Source organism: Notamacropus eugenii, chromosome 5 (genome assembly GCF_028372415.1).
Source record: "Notamacropus eugenii isolate mMacEug1 chromosome 5, mMacEug1.pri_v2, whole genome shotgun sequence".
NCBI classification, from domain to species: domain Eukaryota; kingdom Metazoa; phylum Chordata; class Mammalia; order Diprotodontia; family Macropodidae; genus Notamacropus; species Notamacropus eugenii.
Genome location: NC_092876.1, coordinates 225,421,964 through 225,439,398, shown reverse-complemented (window position 1 = coordinate 225,439,398; position 17,435 = coordinate 225,421,964). Strand labels below are relative to the sequence as shown.

The window sequence follows — 17,435 nt, the reverse complement described above, 5'->3', positions numbered from 1 at the left end:
ACCATGGAACTATGATAAGAGTAAGAATTCTTGGAAAAAATTGGCCAAATTTCTGTAATTTTGAAATGCTCTTTTCTACAATGTATAAAATACAAATTTTATACAGTTCTACTCAATCGCAGTGATATAACGAAGAATATCAATTTTTCCTGAGGCAGTTTTCATTGTGGTAAAATTCAATGATAAATCTGGTGAAGTGATCCTCTTATTACATCCTTTGAGTAAGGTTAGCCTGAGATTTTGCAGCACAGACTATGCTTAAATAGAGCCATCAAGTAAAATCATTTTTTCATCATTCACATGATGGCAGTCAAAATATAGACAACATGACCACTACCTCAAGCTTAAAAACGCTTTAAAGAAATTCTATTTAGAAAATGTGAAAAGTGTTAAGTGCTTGTGGTGGACTAAAGATCATACTTGCAAGGACCATGCAGGAAATAATGTTTTTCAATGTGTCCACTCAAGAAGGCTTTTTATTCAACTTTATATGTGAATGAATGAATATAACTGATTCTGGGAGTCCTTCAGTTGACTATAGTCATCTGTTGTTGCTTTTCTGGAAAGGTACATAGTTTAGAAAATGAAGGCAAAATATATGAGAATTCAAGTAGAGAGATCAATTCAGTTTTTTCAATGGAAGTATAAACAGAAAACCAATTTTCACATTGGAAATAGTATTAGTTATCTATCCCTTTGGGTTCAAGGGGATGTTGTGGAATAGCAAAGGAAGAAAGATTAAGTACTCTCTACAAAGTCACAACTTCTATTTACAAAGAAATCACATTTCTTTTGGTTTGCTGAATCTGTGAATTTACATCTGGATATTAGCTAATTGTGGAGGATCTTCTATAAAGCATGTGGGAAGAAGGAAATGTTTTTGTTTTTCTTTTTTTTAATATAAACTAATTTGACTGAAAGCATGATTTTAAAAAGGAGAACTCGATAGTCTTTGTCATGTCTGACCTTGAATATTTTTGTCACCTTAAAAATATCCTTTCCCCCCACTTCTCATACTTAGGCAATATATTTCATATGCAAAGCCTCAAATACCTTTGTGTCACAAAATCACAATCTCAGAGTCTGAAGGCATTTCAGAGGCCATCCAAAATATTTCATATCTCATTAAAAATCACCTTTAAGTGATCAAGTGCTTAAGGACCTCCATCAAAGAGGAGCCTACAATCTCCTGAGGTGGCCTATTGTCCTTTTGGATAGCTTTTATTTTATGAAAGATTGTCCTTGATATTAAGTTTAAATTTGTCTCTACAGCTTTCATGCAGTTTTGTTCTTTGGGTCCAAGTTAAACAAGTCAAATCTCTTGTTCACATGACAGCCTTTCTATTTTCCCCAGGTATTTTTTCTCAAGACATTCCAGTCCCTTAAATAGAGCTTCACATGGCATAATGTTAAGATTCTTTCACATGTTCTTGGTCATCCTCTCCTAGACATTTCAGCTTTTCAATATCCTTCCTTGAATATGGAGCCCAGAAGTAAATACAACATTAAAAAAAATAGGTTCTATTCAGGTCAAGGTACAATGGAACTATCGTGTGGAACTTGTATCCATGTTCAATGGTATCCTGTGCTGGGTAGAGTTTTGACTTGTGTTGTAGTAGACTGGCTCCATTGCTGGTCATCACTGACCTAGGTGCTACTCATTCCCCTGTTTCAGAGATTCTAATGACATGATGGCAGTGGCTTTTTTTGGATAGATTTTCTTATCATGTGCCTATCTTCAAAAAACCCAAGAAAATCTTCACATGCTATCTCCCCAGGATACTGAAACTAACTCCTCATGGAAATAGGATGCTTACAATATTACAAAAGAAAGTTTTATCTAACAGGAACACAGAATAGAAGCTCCTAATGAACCCTAATATAAATCCTTCAGAATCACTTTTAGTCTCAAATACAAAGAGTCCTTCAAACCTTAGTGAGTCTTGTCTTCACTTCTATATTTCCTCTCTTCAGGTAGTTCTTAGTCCTGTGGTGGGATTCCCTCTACAACTCTCATTGTTCTAAGCAGGTGGCTCAAGGTAGTGCTCTTTGTAGGGGGACCCTTGGGTATTGTTTTCTCCCTCCAAAGGGAGCACAGATGTCTCCCAGCAAGACAATGAAAAATGAATGAATTCTCTGTCATTTTGTGCAATTTCCACTTTCAAGGCTGTGTGTGGAGGGGAATGAAGGAGTGGGAGGTAAGGATCTTCAAGTGTTCTTCTTATCCACTATATAGTTCTCTCTGTAGTTTATCACTCACTCTAGTGAGACTTGACTAGACCTGGAACATGCACTTATTAAGGTTATTCCCTTAGTCATGGTCTCTGTCAGATTCTGTTCACATAGACATTGATCCCAGAACACGGTCTGCTGCTGAATTCCAGTCTCTTGAAAGTCTTGGATTTCCTAATTAATTTATGGAGTTATGAAATGGAGACAGGTACTCTCAATTCATTGAATATTCTTTAGGAAAGACCACGATAGCAGGCAGGGAGTAATGCTTCAATCATACTTTAACAAGGCAAAGATGGTAGAGGGGCAAACAGCACAGAAAATACAGACACAAATGGTGTGAAAGAGGGTATAGAGGCAGACAGTGTGGGGACTGGGATGGGATGGTGGAAGAAGGCAGATAGTTTGGGGGAAGTGAATGGGAAGGGGATAGGGCACAGAGAGTCACCAGCATAACCTTGGACTAGAGGTGGAAGCATTTGACCAATATGGACCTAGCTGGAGATGGAAGCGTGCTCAGGATGGGGGAAGAACAAGACTCTGGGATCTCACTTTTATAGACCAACCATGCTACCTTGAAGCTAGTTCATTAACATATTCACATTATCTCAAAGTTGTCAGCAACATTTGGTGTTCTGCTGGTCTAACTGAGGAAATCGTAGGATGGAAAGGCCCTGATTTAGCACACAGTCTCAGGATGTGATTTTTCATTAACATGGGATCATACAGTTTGCAAATTATGCTCCTTTGGCATTTGGGACATTCTGTGATTTCCAGGTTCCTCTTGGCAATATCGTTGCTGCCATGGTTCAGTTTTTTCAGTCATGTCTGACTCTTCATGACCACAGCTGGAGGTTTTCTTGGCAAAGACACTGGAGTGCTTTGTCATTTCCTTCTTCGGGTCATTTTATAGATAAGGAAACTGAGGCAAACAGGATTAAGTGACTTGGCCAGGGTCACATTGCTTGTAAGCATCTGAGGCCAAACACAACAAGATGGGTCTTTCTGACTCCAATCTATCTATTGTGCCAGCTAGCTGCCCTATCTTACTTCATGCTTTGCATTACTTCCTGCTATTCTTACTTTATACTGGCTACTTAAAAACTTACTATAAACACTAAAAGGAGTTGGGTGGTTAGAGGAACTGGAATAAGATATAAATTAATACAGTCTCCATCACAAACTCTCATGTTCATGTTCAGTGATCAGTAATTCTAATGTCTTTTCCTCTTTTGTCCTTCAGCCAAAGGAATTGGGAGGAATATTGTAGAAAGAATGTTGGAAGAAGATCTAAATTCAAATCCAAGTTCTGCTACTATTATCTGTGTGATGCTGACCAATTTACTTTACCTCTCTGAGTATCAGTTTCCTCACATGTAAAATGAGGGAATTGGATGAGATCATTTCTAAATTCACTGTTTGTTCAGAGAACAAAACTATTAGCTCTTAATTCTATAATTTTTTAACCTGTTCAGGAGCTATGAAGCCCTCCAATCATTACCCTTCTGAATTATACAAATCAACTAAGACTGTCAATTATTGTTACCTCTATTACAAGTAGAACCCCAGCTTGGGGCAGTGCCCTCAGAATTTTTTTGCCTTTCAATGCCTTTATTTTTTTAATGTATTTAGTATTTTACTTTTCCCCAGTTACATGTCAAAACAAACATTATTTTTTAAAACTTTGAATTCCAAATTCTCTCCCTTCCTCCCTCTCCCCCCTCATTGAGAAGGTAAGCAATTTGATATACGTTATGTATGTGCAGTCATGCAAAATATTTCCATATTAGTCACGTGAAAGAAAACATAGACAAAACCTTAAGAAAAATAAAGTTAAAAAGCATGTTTCTATCTGTATTCAGACACCATTTTCTATAGGGTAAGATAGATTTCTATATCCAGTTGAGTGTGTATGTTATTCCTTCTTTGAGCCAATTTTGATGAGTTCACTCACTCCCCCTCACCTACCTCCTCTTTCCCACCACTGTAAAAGCTTTTTCTCACCTCTTTTATATAAGATAAAATGTGCCACTGATTCAGTGGCTCCTAAAGCCTGCTCCTGTTTTGCTGGGGCTGGGTGTGTGCTGCTGTAACCTCCACTGGACTGTGTTCAACTCTTAGCCAGGTGCTGAACTTTTCTGCTGAACTTCTAAGTTGTCTTTGGCTGGAAAATTATTTCACCCCTTCCTTTTGTGGATTTTGCTGTACCAGGAGTTGTTTTACGGCATTATTTTAAAGTTTTTGGAAGGGTTTGGGGGAGAGCTCAGGTGAATTGATGCCTTTTCTTCACCATCATGGCTTCACCTCCCCACTGTTAGCATTTCTTAAGAAAAGAGAATGGATATGAGAGATGCCATGGAGACAGAACCAACAAAATCTGAAAACTTATTGGATAGAGAAGGATAGAGAAGAGTGAAGAATTGAGGATGGTTCCTCAGTTTCAAATCTGAGCGACTGAAAAAACAGTGGTGCCCTAAAATAAAAGAGGGAAGTTAGGAGGAAGAGGGGATTTTGGGGAGGGATGATGAATTCTGTTTTTGACAGTATTGAGTTAGAGATGTCTGGTAGACAGTTGGGCATATCACTACCTATTCATTCCCACCAATATGTTTCTCTAGTGCCCTTTGGGTGGATTGTCCTACCAAATGATATCTCTTCTTTGCTTGGTCCCCCCCCTGATTTGTGAGCTGATATGTATTATTTGAATGTTCATTTAAATGAATTCATTCTTCAAGTATATTTTTATGGTACATAATTATCAAGGAATGTAAATGGTCTAGGTTTATCAAGAGTCATGAGAAATGCTTCATTTTAAACATAAAATAAAGAAAATGTCTCATCCCAAGGAAAAGTCTGGACATTAGTAGTGGTAAAAGTCTCAACATTCAATTCCTTCCTTTTCTTTAAAAGAGCTCTTGCATTGTTGTTGTTATCTGACAATCTTTGCTTTTAACATGATTTAGAGGAAAATAAAAATGATGTGTCAGTAAAAGATCAGGATAAAATAGGGCAAGCCTTGCTCTGTTTTCCTGTAAACTTTATAGTCATTTTCCCCTTTGGTTCTTGAGTTTAAAAAAATGGGGTGAAGTTGAAGTGGAGAGGATGAAGCACAGAAAGAGTGAGTTAGGTGTAGGGGTGATAGTAGAAGTATACTGTACAGAAGAGTTCCTCTCTGAACAATTTTGTGTATGTTCATCGAAACACTGGCTGCCCAGGACAGAATATGGGGGAGGTGGGAAGTTGTCAACTGATGCAAATGGTGATTGGAAAACCACATAAGAGAATGGGTTCAGAAAGTGGGGAGAGGTCTGTCTGTATCATTAATGGCTTGTAAGGTGACAGGAAATGGAAAGCTCTGTTTACACACCAGTCAAAGCACTTAACTCCAGGGATATGTCTAGTTAAAGAGGTTAATGCATGATGTCCTCTTGCCAATAATAGAGTCCCTGTAGAGATTGTGTGCTTTGGAAGGTGTCTGTGTTTAGCAGAAAACATTTGGAACAATGCCATGGAGAGATGTAATGTTTGATCTCCTAATGTGGAGGCAAAATGTTCTGATGATAAGGAACAGCCCTGCAGCATGTTTTTATAGGCTTGTGATCACTGTAGCTATCGTAGGATGCTAGGTCTAGAGCTGGAAGAAACCTCAGAGGCCACATGGTCCAACCCCCTCCTCTTTATTTCCTGTCATTTTATCTTATCACTGCTCAACTGCTCAGAAATAAGAAAGTTCTCTTTCAGAACTGGATGCATCATATGCAAAGTGGGTAATTTTAGTCAGAGTTGCCACGAATTTAGTCCAAGCACTTTCTCCTTGTTCCTAAAACATTCCTTTTAAATTGAAACTGAAAATGTGTGTGTGTGTGTGTGTGTGTGTGTTTCTATCTGTCCATCTATCTCACTTAGTTTTAGGAGATAAGATGTTATTAATGTTGTGTGTATATGTGCATCTATCTGGCTAGCTAGCTGTTTGTCTTGATCTGAAGGGAAAATTGTTCCTGTGTGTGTGTTTCTGGTGGTCTTGTGGGGTAAGATGCTATTTCTGTCTTTCCTCTCCATCCCCTTTTAGGACAGCCACTATGCCTTGAACTGAATAGACTCTGAAGCATTTGAAGTACCCTGAATGTAAACCCAGACCAGTTTGATCTCTATGCCAAATCCACAAAACTTCCTCTATCCCCTCTAATATTATTCTGTTTATATTTATGAAATTTCACTTTTTGATAATAAATTATGAACTGCATAGACTTTGAAGTAATTGGAGTGCCCACATGTCTGTATGGCTTCCAGGCCAAATCCTAAAAACCTCTCAGCATCATCAAAATTGCTTTTATTTATTTACATTTATTTATAAAATTTCATCTTCTGATAATATATTTACTTCAGAGCTCAAGCACTGGCATAAGACTTTTAAAGAGCAGAACTTAAATACAAAATTGTAAACCTTAGATTTCTTCAGGGAAATCAACTTCATGTTTTAAGTGAATGTTGCCTCATGCCCTAAAAGGAGGAACAAAGCTGGGCAACATTTTCTAGGCTGGAGACCTTCAGAAGAGCACAAAGTAATCAATCTAATTTTTTGTAGCTAAGACTAAAAAAGCTTCAGGAAAATAACACTAACTTTTGTAAATATTCCTAACGGTACCAAGAAAGAGTGGAGACCTCCAAGATCAGAGCTCAAGCTACTTAGATCTTTACTTTTTAAGGTCAGTCTGTTAAATTGCAGTAAGGGATGCTAGCATCTCTTAACTAGATTGCTGATATGAAAAACATTTGTCTAAAATCTGTAATTTTCTAAGATAATAAATGGATGTCATCTATGATTTCCCTAAACATTCTTTGACCATGTCATCAATGGCAACATTAAATAGGAAACTGATTCAACAGTTAGCAATATTCAGGCATAAAGGAGCTTAGAGCGTAAGAGCAAGACATAGATGTCCATTGGGATTGCCAAACATATGTCAAATAAATATTTTAAGAGCCTCACATAAAAGAAGCCAAGAAAACTGGGTAGCCTATGACTTTTTCAGGAAAGAAACATTAAGTGTTCAAAAGATGAATGTTGAAAGAAAAATATTGTTAACAATTTGATCAATGATGAAATGTAAGAATTGTCTTTTGTTACCATGCCCTAAGGTGAAATCTAAAGGAATTGAAGTAAACTCTACTATTGCTCTGTTAGTAGCACCATCTTTGTTTCATGCCAAAAGGGTGGAAAGGCAAAACATCAATAACTAACATAACTAAATAGTACTTGAATTAGACTTTTTGTTTTGGTCTAAAGGTTAACAGGGTGACCATATATTAAAGATGATTTTTTTGTAGTTTTATCATTTGAATTATTCAACTAAAATGGAGTCTAGCTAGTAGGAATTCCTAAGATTCAGCTTTCTCCCTCTTTTGTTGATATACTCAGAGAGCTATTTGGATAGTCTTTTCATGGCAACATCCTGCATTTATCATACCAAACTTACCATTTCACATGTACTTACTGCAAAGCTATATTATGGAATGATAATGACTCTCAGTTTTCTAAGACTGCGCAAGGAAAGTCCAAGTTCTGGTTGGTTCTAGCATTCTGAAAAGACTTTGTGTTGACCTAGCCACAAAAAAGAAGAGAATCTGCCTACCAAGACTAAGTATAGAGAGGCTCATCATCAGTAGGCTACCCAGTGATGAATTCTTTGTCCATGGAAACCCCTAAAGCAAAAAATACATTTTAAATCGGTCTCAGCCCTGTGCATTAGTGATAATGGCAGAGTGGCATAAGATATAATAGGACCTTTTAGACCATCTTGGGATGCTAACTGTGTAATTCTTGTCCACATATTACAAAAGAAACTGAATCATATCAATCCTGACATTTTTAACAAGAAGGAAATTATATCTACATGGAAGGATATCTTAATGGCTCCCTGGGAGATGCAGGTAAAGAAATAGGAAGAATTTGACCTAACCATCCACATAGTAAAAGTCAAATAGATGAAGAACGCCTGTTGTCCAAATTATGACATGCCAGTGTTGAGCTTGCCAATGAGGGGGAGGGTTATGTACGTACACACATGAATTACAAATACTGTAAATGAAGTGGACCCAGAATTAAACAGGAGGAACAAAAGGTAGATTCGCTTTGGGAAATTGTGAAACTCTTTTAATGACCCCAGCTTCTCCAAGAAACAAAGATTCATCCTTTTAATAGCAGTAGTCTACTGATGATATTGCTATATGGCTGCAAATCATAGACTACTATAGTCTATAAAGAATTAAAAACCACACAGAGTGAAATGTGGAGGAATGATAGGTGTGAGCAACCTACAACACATAATGAAGAGAGCATTTTGAAGAACTAGAGTAATGAATATTATTAGGAAATGTATACTTGAAAAATAACATGGTGAGAATGAAGGATAACAGTTGGACAGCCCAGTACCCAATTAGTATCTTAATGAAATCTAAAGAAAAAGCAGTCTTCCAAGAGGGTAGGTGAATCTTCTATAATGAGCTCATGGGAAAACATGGGCAAGAAACACCTGGTGAACAGGTGTGAAAGGATTGTGATCTGTGATATTAAAAGGAACATCCAAATAGATAATAGGTCCACTTGAGTTGAATCTTACAACAAAGTATGATTACCATGAGTTTGGGGATGTAAGCAATTAACTAATAGACGTGGGGGGCTGGAGGGGGCGGTGTGCATGTCAAGGTATGGGATATTTTAGCTTCAGACTGTCAAAGAAGGACCAGGCTGCTTTGTGCTAGTTGGGATTGCTGTAAAACCGAGTTGACAGATTCAATAGTTCTAGTAGTTAGTGACCATATAAATGTTACCCTTCTGTATTGATGGTTTTATTGATGTTGGTGGCACAATGGATAGAGCATTGGGCCTCAAGTGAGGAAGATTCATCTTCCTGAGTTCAAATCTGACCTCAAACACCTATTTTCTGTGTGACCCTGGACAAGTCACTTAACCCTTTTGTCTCACTTTCTCATCTGTAAAATGAGTTGGAGAAGGAAATGACAAACCAATTCAAAAATCTTTGCCAAGAAAACCTCCACTGGGGTCATGAAGAGTTGGACACAACTGAAATGACTGAACAACAAAAACTCCCTTCTGTGATACAGGTTATCCTCCATGTTGTCTCATCCTATGCAGTTGTTTTTCATTACTTTTCATAAGTCCTGCACACATGATGCAAACTATCCTCTACTTTAAAAAAAATAACAGTGTATAATTCAGGTTGTCTATCTACTGCCTCTCATCTCACTTCATCACTGGATTATCTTCTTCTTCCAGTCATGAGTGTCCTCAGTGCTTTTTGCTACATGAATAAAAAAAAGCATAATATTACAAAGACTTCTACATAGGGAAGTGGTATAAAATGATAATAGATATATTTCTGTAGCACTTTCAGGTTTTCATGGTGCTTTCCTCACTACAGCCCTAAGAGGGAAGATGTCAAAGTATTCATGCTTCTAATTTGCAGATGAGAAATTAAGTGATTTTTTTTCTCATGACTACAAAGCCAGGATGTATCTGTGAAAGAATTTTAATATAGGTATCTTGGCTCCAGATTCCATTCTCTATTTCTGTTTCCATGATATCTTAGAAAAACAAAACAAAAACAATGGCACAATAGACATCACAAACTATAATAATCTGTGAAAATACTTAGTATGCTTTTTGATTTTATTATGAATATACAGGGGAGGCAGCATGGCATAGTGGATAGAGAACTGGCCTGGAAGTTGAGAAGACCTGGATTCAAGTCCCCTCTCTGACACATACTGGTCATGTGAACCTAGACAAGTCACTTATGACCTTTTAGTGTCCCAGGAAATTCTTTAAGATTACACATTTCAGAGAAAGTGCTAATCTGAATGGGTAAAAGAGTTTCCTTGCTGAGAGTTCTGTATCTAATGAAAACCCACATCTGCTGCCCTCCCAAATTTCTCCCATCAACATTTAGAAAACTGATAATTGTCATTCAAAGATATATGGAAAAGCTAACTTCATCTTAAGTAAAAAAGAAGGGAGATTGCTATGATAATGCATGCTTGGAAGCCCCCAAAAAGACAAATGGATGCGATCAACAGGTAGTTTGCCGTCACAAGTCAGCACAAGAGTTATCAACAACAGAGGACTAGGAATTACACTTTTAGTAAGTGATGTCTGTCCTTCTGCTATTTCCAATTAATTGATATTTATGTTTAAAATCTAAAAATGTAGGTTTCCTTTCTCATAGGGAAAATAAAAGGTTTAGAGAGTCAATTCTCTAAACCCCAGACTATCAGGAACAATGAAGTATTCCTTTTTTAAAAAATTCAAAGAAAAACTTCCAGGTAAAAACAAATAAGAAAAAAATCTGAAGAAGCATAATGATATTTTGAGTTGTTTGTAATAGAGAAGGAAAGTGGAACAGTGTGACACAGAAGAAGAGACTGATTATTCTTCTAGTTCTTCTAGTAAGAGGCAATGTAATTGGTTTTTCTGAAGAGGAAGCCCCTGTTTTGCTTAAAGAAATATTTCTGTGGACACACAGGTGTTTAGAGGAGAGCATTCATCCAGTAAGGGACACCTCCTGCTGAGTTCTACCAAGGCATCTCTTTTTCAAGTTGATATTAACAGAGAGGATAGCTGCCTTCCTGAGGCATGTGTGTGAGATACCAAGGAAAGTTGCCTGTGACTTGGCAAACTTCATAGCCACTACTCACTTTAAATGAGTCACATAAAGTCAAATGATAAAATCAAGAGGAACTCAGAAAGTCATAGTGGATGCTAAGGTACAAAAGGAACCTTTGCTAAATATTTACTTGGAAGATTCTAAAGTGATCCTCATTATAGGAACAAAGCATCATATAATCAAAAATGGATGAAAGTCCATGCAATAGAAAAGCATCCAAAGAAAATATCATCTGTTCTGTTATTGAGGACATTCTCATCTCTTCTTTAAAAGCAATAACTTCTACCAGCCAGACAGCTAGGTGATACAGTGGGTAGAGCTCTGGTCCTGGCATCAGGAAGACCTGACATCAGGTCCAGCCTCAGATACTTACTGATGGTATGATCCTCGTCATTTAACCTCTGTTTGCCTCAATTTCCTAGTTTATAAAAATGAGAAATGTCAGCTTCTCTTTCCCAGGATGGTTGTGGGTATCAAATGAGATAATATTTATAAAACACTTGGAAAACCTTAAAATACTCCACAATTCTAGCTATTGTGGTTATTATTATTATTATCTGATGCTATCTGCACATCCTCAGCTATCCACACCTCTACTGTAAAAGAGAAGAAGCTAGGGGTGGGAACTATCCACCAGTTACTGAGTGAGGAAACTGCCTGTTCCAGGGTGGGTCAATGAATTCTCTATGACCTGTAGTCTTAGCCGCCTCTGAGATAAATGAATAAACGTATTTATGGTTATACGGCCTGTACATGTCAGAGGAGGGACTTGCCTCAGGTTTTCCTTGCTTCAAGGATTGCTCTCTATCCACTTTACCATCTTTTATAAGAGAACAGTGAGTAAAAAGAAGGTTCATAATATTTGTAACTTAGAAGGAATATTGAAATCCAACTAATCTAAGCCCCAGTTGATTAAATCTATCTAGAATAATTTTAATGACTTTACAACACCTTCCTCGCCAAGCCCCGCTTTCCAGTATACAGCACAGTGTACACCGAGCAACTGCTAGATGAACAACTTGTAGCTGATAGTTGCCCAAAGGATAATAGATGAGGTTTCTTAAATTGCTTGTAAGTGTGTTGCATTAGAAAAAAAAATACCCAACACTTCTTTCTCCTTCTTTGGGCTTGGACACATGGATTTTACTTAACTTTATCTGTGCCTCCCTCCTTCTCTTTCCCTACTTTTGCCCAGATTGGGTAGAAACAGAATGGAAAGCTTCATTATTTTTGGATAATATAAAAGTCAAACAGAATGGAAAGCTTCCTCCCAATTTTTGAGTCCAAAGCTTTGAAAGAGGGGTTATTGTCAGAATTTTTCCCTTGGAAAAGCAAAGATTTCAAATGCGGGCAGCTACTAGGGAGAGAAAACTCATTTCAAAAGCATTGGAAAGCCTGGCAATCTTTGAGTTTCAATAGTTGTCAGCTGGTTCTGACAGAGCTGAGTCATGATTAGGAATGAAGACAAAGTAAGTGTGTGTGTGCGCGTGTGTGTGCGTGTGTTTGCGTTTGTGCATGTGCTCGTGAAAGGGCACATATTGCTTCCATTCCGTCCCATCAACAGGGAAAGCTGACAGGTATGGCTGTTTGTTCATTCTTAGTGCAGTAAAGGAGGCAGCAGGTGGCAGCATCTCCCACCCAAAAAACTGTGGAAATTGAAGCAGGCTAATTTTTAACAGAGGGCTGACATGCAGGCTTCCTTCTCTTTAACGTTCTTGTGTGTCTGCACTGACCATCTCACTTTTCTGGAACAGTGGCCCATTAAGGTGGAAGAAAGCATAGTTTCCACCAATTCAGACTGAAGGATGTGCTTTCTAGCTCTACTCCAGCCCCATTATGAAGACCAAACATTAAATAGAATCCCTGCTTCCTCATCTGTGAAAAGAATGGGTTGGACTACATCAGGGAATTTTAACCTCAGGCCTATGAACCTGTTATAGACAGAAAGAAAGAAAAGGAAGGAAGGAAGGAAGGAAGGAAAGAAGGAAGGAAGGAAGGAAGGAAGGAAGGAAGGAAGGAAGGAAGGAAACAAAGAAAGAAAATCCATATAATTGACTTCCTTTGAAATCCTATATATTTTATTTTATGCATTTTGAAACATTATTAAAAGCATTTAAATGCAAGTGAAGTCCATAGATTGACTTTACAAGACATATATACATATATTAATAACCTCTCAATTAAATCATCTCTAAGGTACCATCCAAGTCTAATATTTTATGATTCTGTAAATCTATGTTATACAAAAATGTATGGTCAAAAAGCAAGATGCACTGATAACATGGTGAAAGAGGAAGGGATAACATGGACACCCCATGTGCTCCACAGATGTCTTGGAGATTCTAAGAGAAATTAAGAAAGATACTCAGTGTTTTGGGTTGACCTTCTGTAATGAAATTATGAGAGGATATGGAGAATTTTTGCATAGGATGGGCAGACGTGGATCACTATCACTGAGATCGCAGACCCATTTGAGTTTAAACATAAAATCACTAAAATGCAAGCTACTTGAGGCCAGGAACTGTCTCATTTTTGTCATAGCACAGTATGTGAGATATGGGAGGCATTTAGTAAATGCTTATTGAGTGATTTGAATTGAATGACTATACATAGAGAAATTCTGTCTTTGAAATTAATCTCTCTAGATCAGGGGGTTTTAATTCTTTGTTTGTGTATCATAGATCCCTTGGACGGCCTGGTGAAGGCTATGGACCTCTTTTCAGAAAGTTTTTAAATGCATAAACTAAAATATGTAGGATTACAAAGGAATATATAATAAAAACCAAATTTGTGGACCCCAAGTGAAGAACCTCTAAGTCTAAATTAGCATTCCTAGCACTCTTATGTTGTCCAAGGCCCTAATTATTGTGGCACTTCATTCAAGGCTGCCTTTTCAGAGCATTGAATTTAGGATCTAGACTGTTTGCTACTTTCTCCCCTCCAGCAAAATTTACCCATCCTGTGACCCATTCCTGGAGAGTTTGCCTATCTCAATAAAGGAGAGTTTGGATAATAATGGCTTAATCAGATAAAGTAATCTATTCAAGGTGTTAACTAGTAACTACTATTTGCTCCCTTGACTCTCTGCTCTGCCAAACAAACATAATGCCTTAACTTAACCCATTTAAAATCTGTAGTTTCCTTAATGGGTAAGTCCAGGGATAGAGACTTCAGGGACCACAGACATTTTGTGATATGGCTAGAACAGCACTAGACTTAGAGTCAGAGAATCTGGGTTTGAATCATCTCTCTGCCTCTATCTGTCTCCCTTCTCTCTTTTTCCTTTCCCTCTCCTCCCTTCTGCTCCCTCCCTACTTATTACTATATGACTCTTGGCAAAAAATCATTTTGCCTTTCTGGTTCCTGTTTTCTTCATCAATAAAATGAGAGAGTTGAACTAGATAACTTTCAAAGTCCCCTCCAGTTCTAAATCTACAATCTTGTATTTAAGAATAGGCAAGTCTTTTGGAATCCATGCAGGGCCAGCTTGCCAGTATGACCTGGGGATAGGCACATAAAGAATTTTGGAGGAGGGAAAAGAATCATGTTTTCTATTGACTATCCATCCATGACAATAATATCAGATGTGATAATATTTATAAAGTGCTTAGCACAGTACCTAGCATATAGTAGGCACTTGATAAATGCTCATTCCCTTCCTTTCCTCCTCTCCCATAAGCCTGCCCAGGTACAATTGCCCTGCAGTAGAAGATGGAGGGTGGAGAGGAGAAAATAAACAGAATTTCTTGTTGTCTCACCTTTGTATTTTGTTTATTTTTGCAGCTTGTTAGGGATAAGGCAGTTGTTTCTTACATATTGGTTTTGAAATATAGAATTTAAACTTATGAGATTTCAAATCTCTGATAATCTTATTCTTTTATCACTTTTAGTCATGCAATGCTGTTTAAAAGTTGTAATATTAAAACTCTTTTCTCCTAGATCAAGAACAGAAGATGCCTGGGTTTTTGCAAAGCCCAATGCCGTCCAAGCTGTTGGCATCATGTCATTTGGTAAGCGTTCAGTCCACGGGCATCTGTACAATGTAAAAGTACATTTTTAGATGGCTAGTACTTTATTTTTCCTATTAGCAGCATATGAGCCAAAGTAAAATCATCTATAAACTCTTCCAATTCATCGCCAAAGTCTCTGTTTATATATAGATAAATCTCTTCCAAGTCCAATAATTCAATTATGACAAATATATTTCTTAGCTCAGCAATTTAACAGGTCTTATGCTATCTTTCAAAGCTTTGGGTGATATCTGTTAAAGTTGCTGTATTATTTGGACCAAATACTATCCAGAGAGACTGATAGGAAAAGGTATGAATTTCCAACTTCCCATCAAAGAGGATGTTTTTTGTTAGAGATGGCATGAGACTACCACACAGATCTGGTGTGAATAGGGGGCTCTTTGTTCTTAGGACTGTAAAAGAGTCTCATTGGCCTACTTATAATTAGTTGATCTAGACTGTAACTCTTTAGGCTTCTCCAGAGACAAATATCTCTCAACCTTTTCTGGAATAAAGAGAACTTGGGTCAAATATGGAATGTGTTTTAATAATGTTTTCATTATTTTCTTACAGCATTCATCTGCCACCATAACAGCTTCTTAGTTTATGGTTCCCTGGAGGAGCCCACAGTGGCTAAGTGGTCTCGGGTCATTCATGTATCAGTCGTGATTTCTGTATTTATCAGCCTGCTGTTTGCTATCTCTGGTTATCTGACATTTACTGGTAACACACAAGGTACAGTGCAAGATTCAAGTTTATATTTCATTGTTTGGCAATATTTAACGTTTTCTTATTTTTAATCTAACTTCTCTCATATACATCTGTGTCCATCCTCTGCTTCCCTCATCTCAGAGAAAGAAGTGTTAACTCTTCCATGCTGGTTGCCTTTGCCACACTGCCTAACTCAACCTAACACTAACCTCCTTCTAGACCCTCACAAATCTACCTCTCCTTTCTGCTTTGCACATTTTTCTCAGAGGTTTCACTGAGTAATTCTCCAGTAATGAATTACTCTTTGAAACCTCCCACATGACCCGTTTAGTCACCAAGGCCTGTTGCTCGTTGCATCCCCAGCATCTCTCTATTTACTCTTTGCCATCACCCTATTTAAGACCACACTTACTTCATGGTTAGTCTCTTAGCTATCTTCTCTATCCCTGGTGTGCCCTCACCTTCAATTCATGCTACACACTGTAGTATTAATCTTTCTAAAATACAGTGACCTTCATGTCCGTTCCCTGCTCAGAAACCTTAGATGGCTTCCACTGCCCACTGGAAAAAAATGAGTTCCTCAGCTTTGCATGCAATTCCCAAACTACCCTTCTAAACTTATGCCCCATGATCCTCCTTCATGAACCACCCAGCACAGCCAGATAGGTCTATTTACTACTCACCAAACACACCGAACTCAGTCTTATTCCTGTGCCATTACTCATGTCAATCACCTGTAAAAATCATTTTCACCTTTTCACTAGCAATAAAAATGATGGGAACTGGACTAGACCTATAATTTCATTGGTAGTAGGGAACTCTTAGCTGAGAAAACTCCCTCTTTCAGTGTAAGCCAGTATTTTTGCTGCAACTTAAAATCTTAGAGAGTTTGCTGGAGAACTAAAGGGTTGTGACTTGTCCGTGGTTACATAATCAACATGTGTCAAAGGTGGGATTTGAACTCAGATCCTCCTCACTTTGAGGCCACTATCCACTATATCCACTCTACCACACTAATTTCATAAGAATGAAAGTTAAATAGAAGAATAAATGTATAACACCTTTAAAAACACACAAACTAGTTTTATTTGTAATTCAACCATGATTATCTTATCTGGAATTGGAACTATCACCTCAACTCTTAAACTGCAGCTCCCCTGGTATCCACTAAGAATGTTGCTAAAAACATGTTTAAGAACTCAGAATCACTAAATTTCAGAATAGGAAGGGAACACATAGGCTATCTAGTCCCATCCATACCCCAGAAAAGAATTCCCTCCCTCAGGAGCCCAACAAATGAATAGCCAGCCTCAGTTTGAAGACGTTGAGAGGAAGCCCATTCCGCTTTTTGGAATTCCCCCTAATTGTGAAGACCTGACCTGGAATCTAAATGTGGCTCTTTGTACTTGCGTCCATGGCTCATGGTTCAGCCCTCTGGGGCCAAATGGAGCAAATCTAATCCCTCTGCCCCATGAAAGCTTTTCAATATCTGAAGGAAGCTGTCCTGACAGGAATCATATATTATATTCATAAGCAGGTTTGGCATTTGAAAGAAAAAATCAGAGGTTGTTTTCCCTTCTTTTCCTTTTGGAATAACTGAATAGAGTATGAGATTTTAATCTAGTTTTCCATCTGGGTTGATTGAAACAAGGTGGCCAAATAATTTAAAAGCAGGAAAAACACTTTATGCTGAAAAGAACAGGCCCTAAATAACTATTCTTTTATCATTCCCCTCCCCTTTCCTGCCTTTTCTTCTGCATCCTCTTCTCTAAATTGTTCAGAGGTGATAATGCTGTCT

The 17,435-nt window shown here is 37.8% G+C and overlaps 1 protein-coding gene across 8 annotated transcripts in view; it reads left to right on the top strand.

The window, feature by feature from the left end:
• SLC38A11 (solute carrier family 38 member 11) overlaps positions 1-17,435 on the top strand; it is a 148,559-nt gene that overhangs the window by 111,405 nt on the left and 19,719 nt on the right. For all 8 annotated transcript variants that reach the window (XM_072612183.1, XM_072612181.1, XM_072612179.1 and 5 more), the window contains 2 exons: positions 14,856-14,926; positions 15,500-15,661. In XM_072612183.1, the coding sequence (XP_072468284.1) occupies positions 14,856-14,926; positions 15,500-15,661 (233 nt within the window). The remainder of the gene's footprint in view (positions 1-14,855; positions 14,927-15,499; positions 15,662-17,435) is intronic.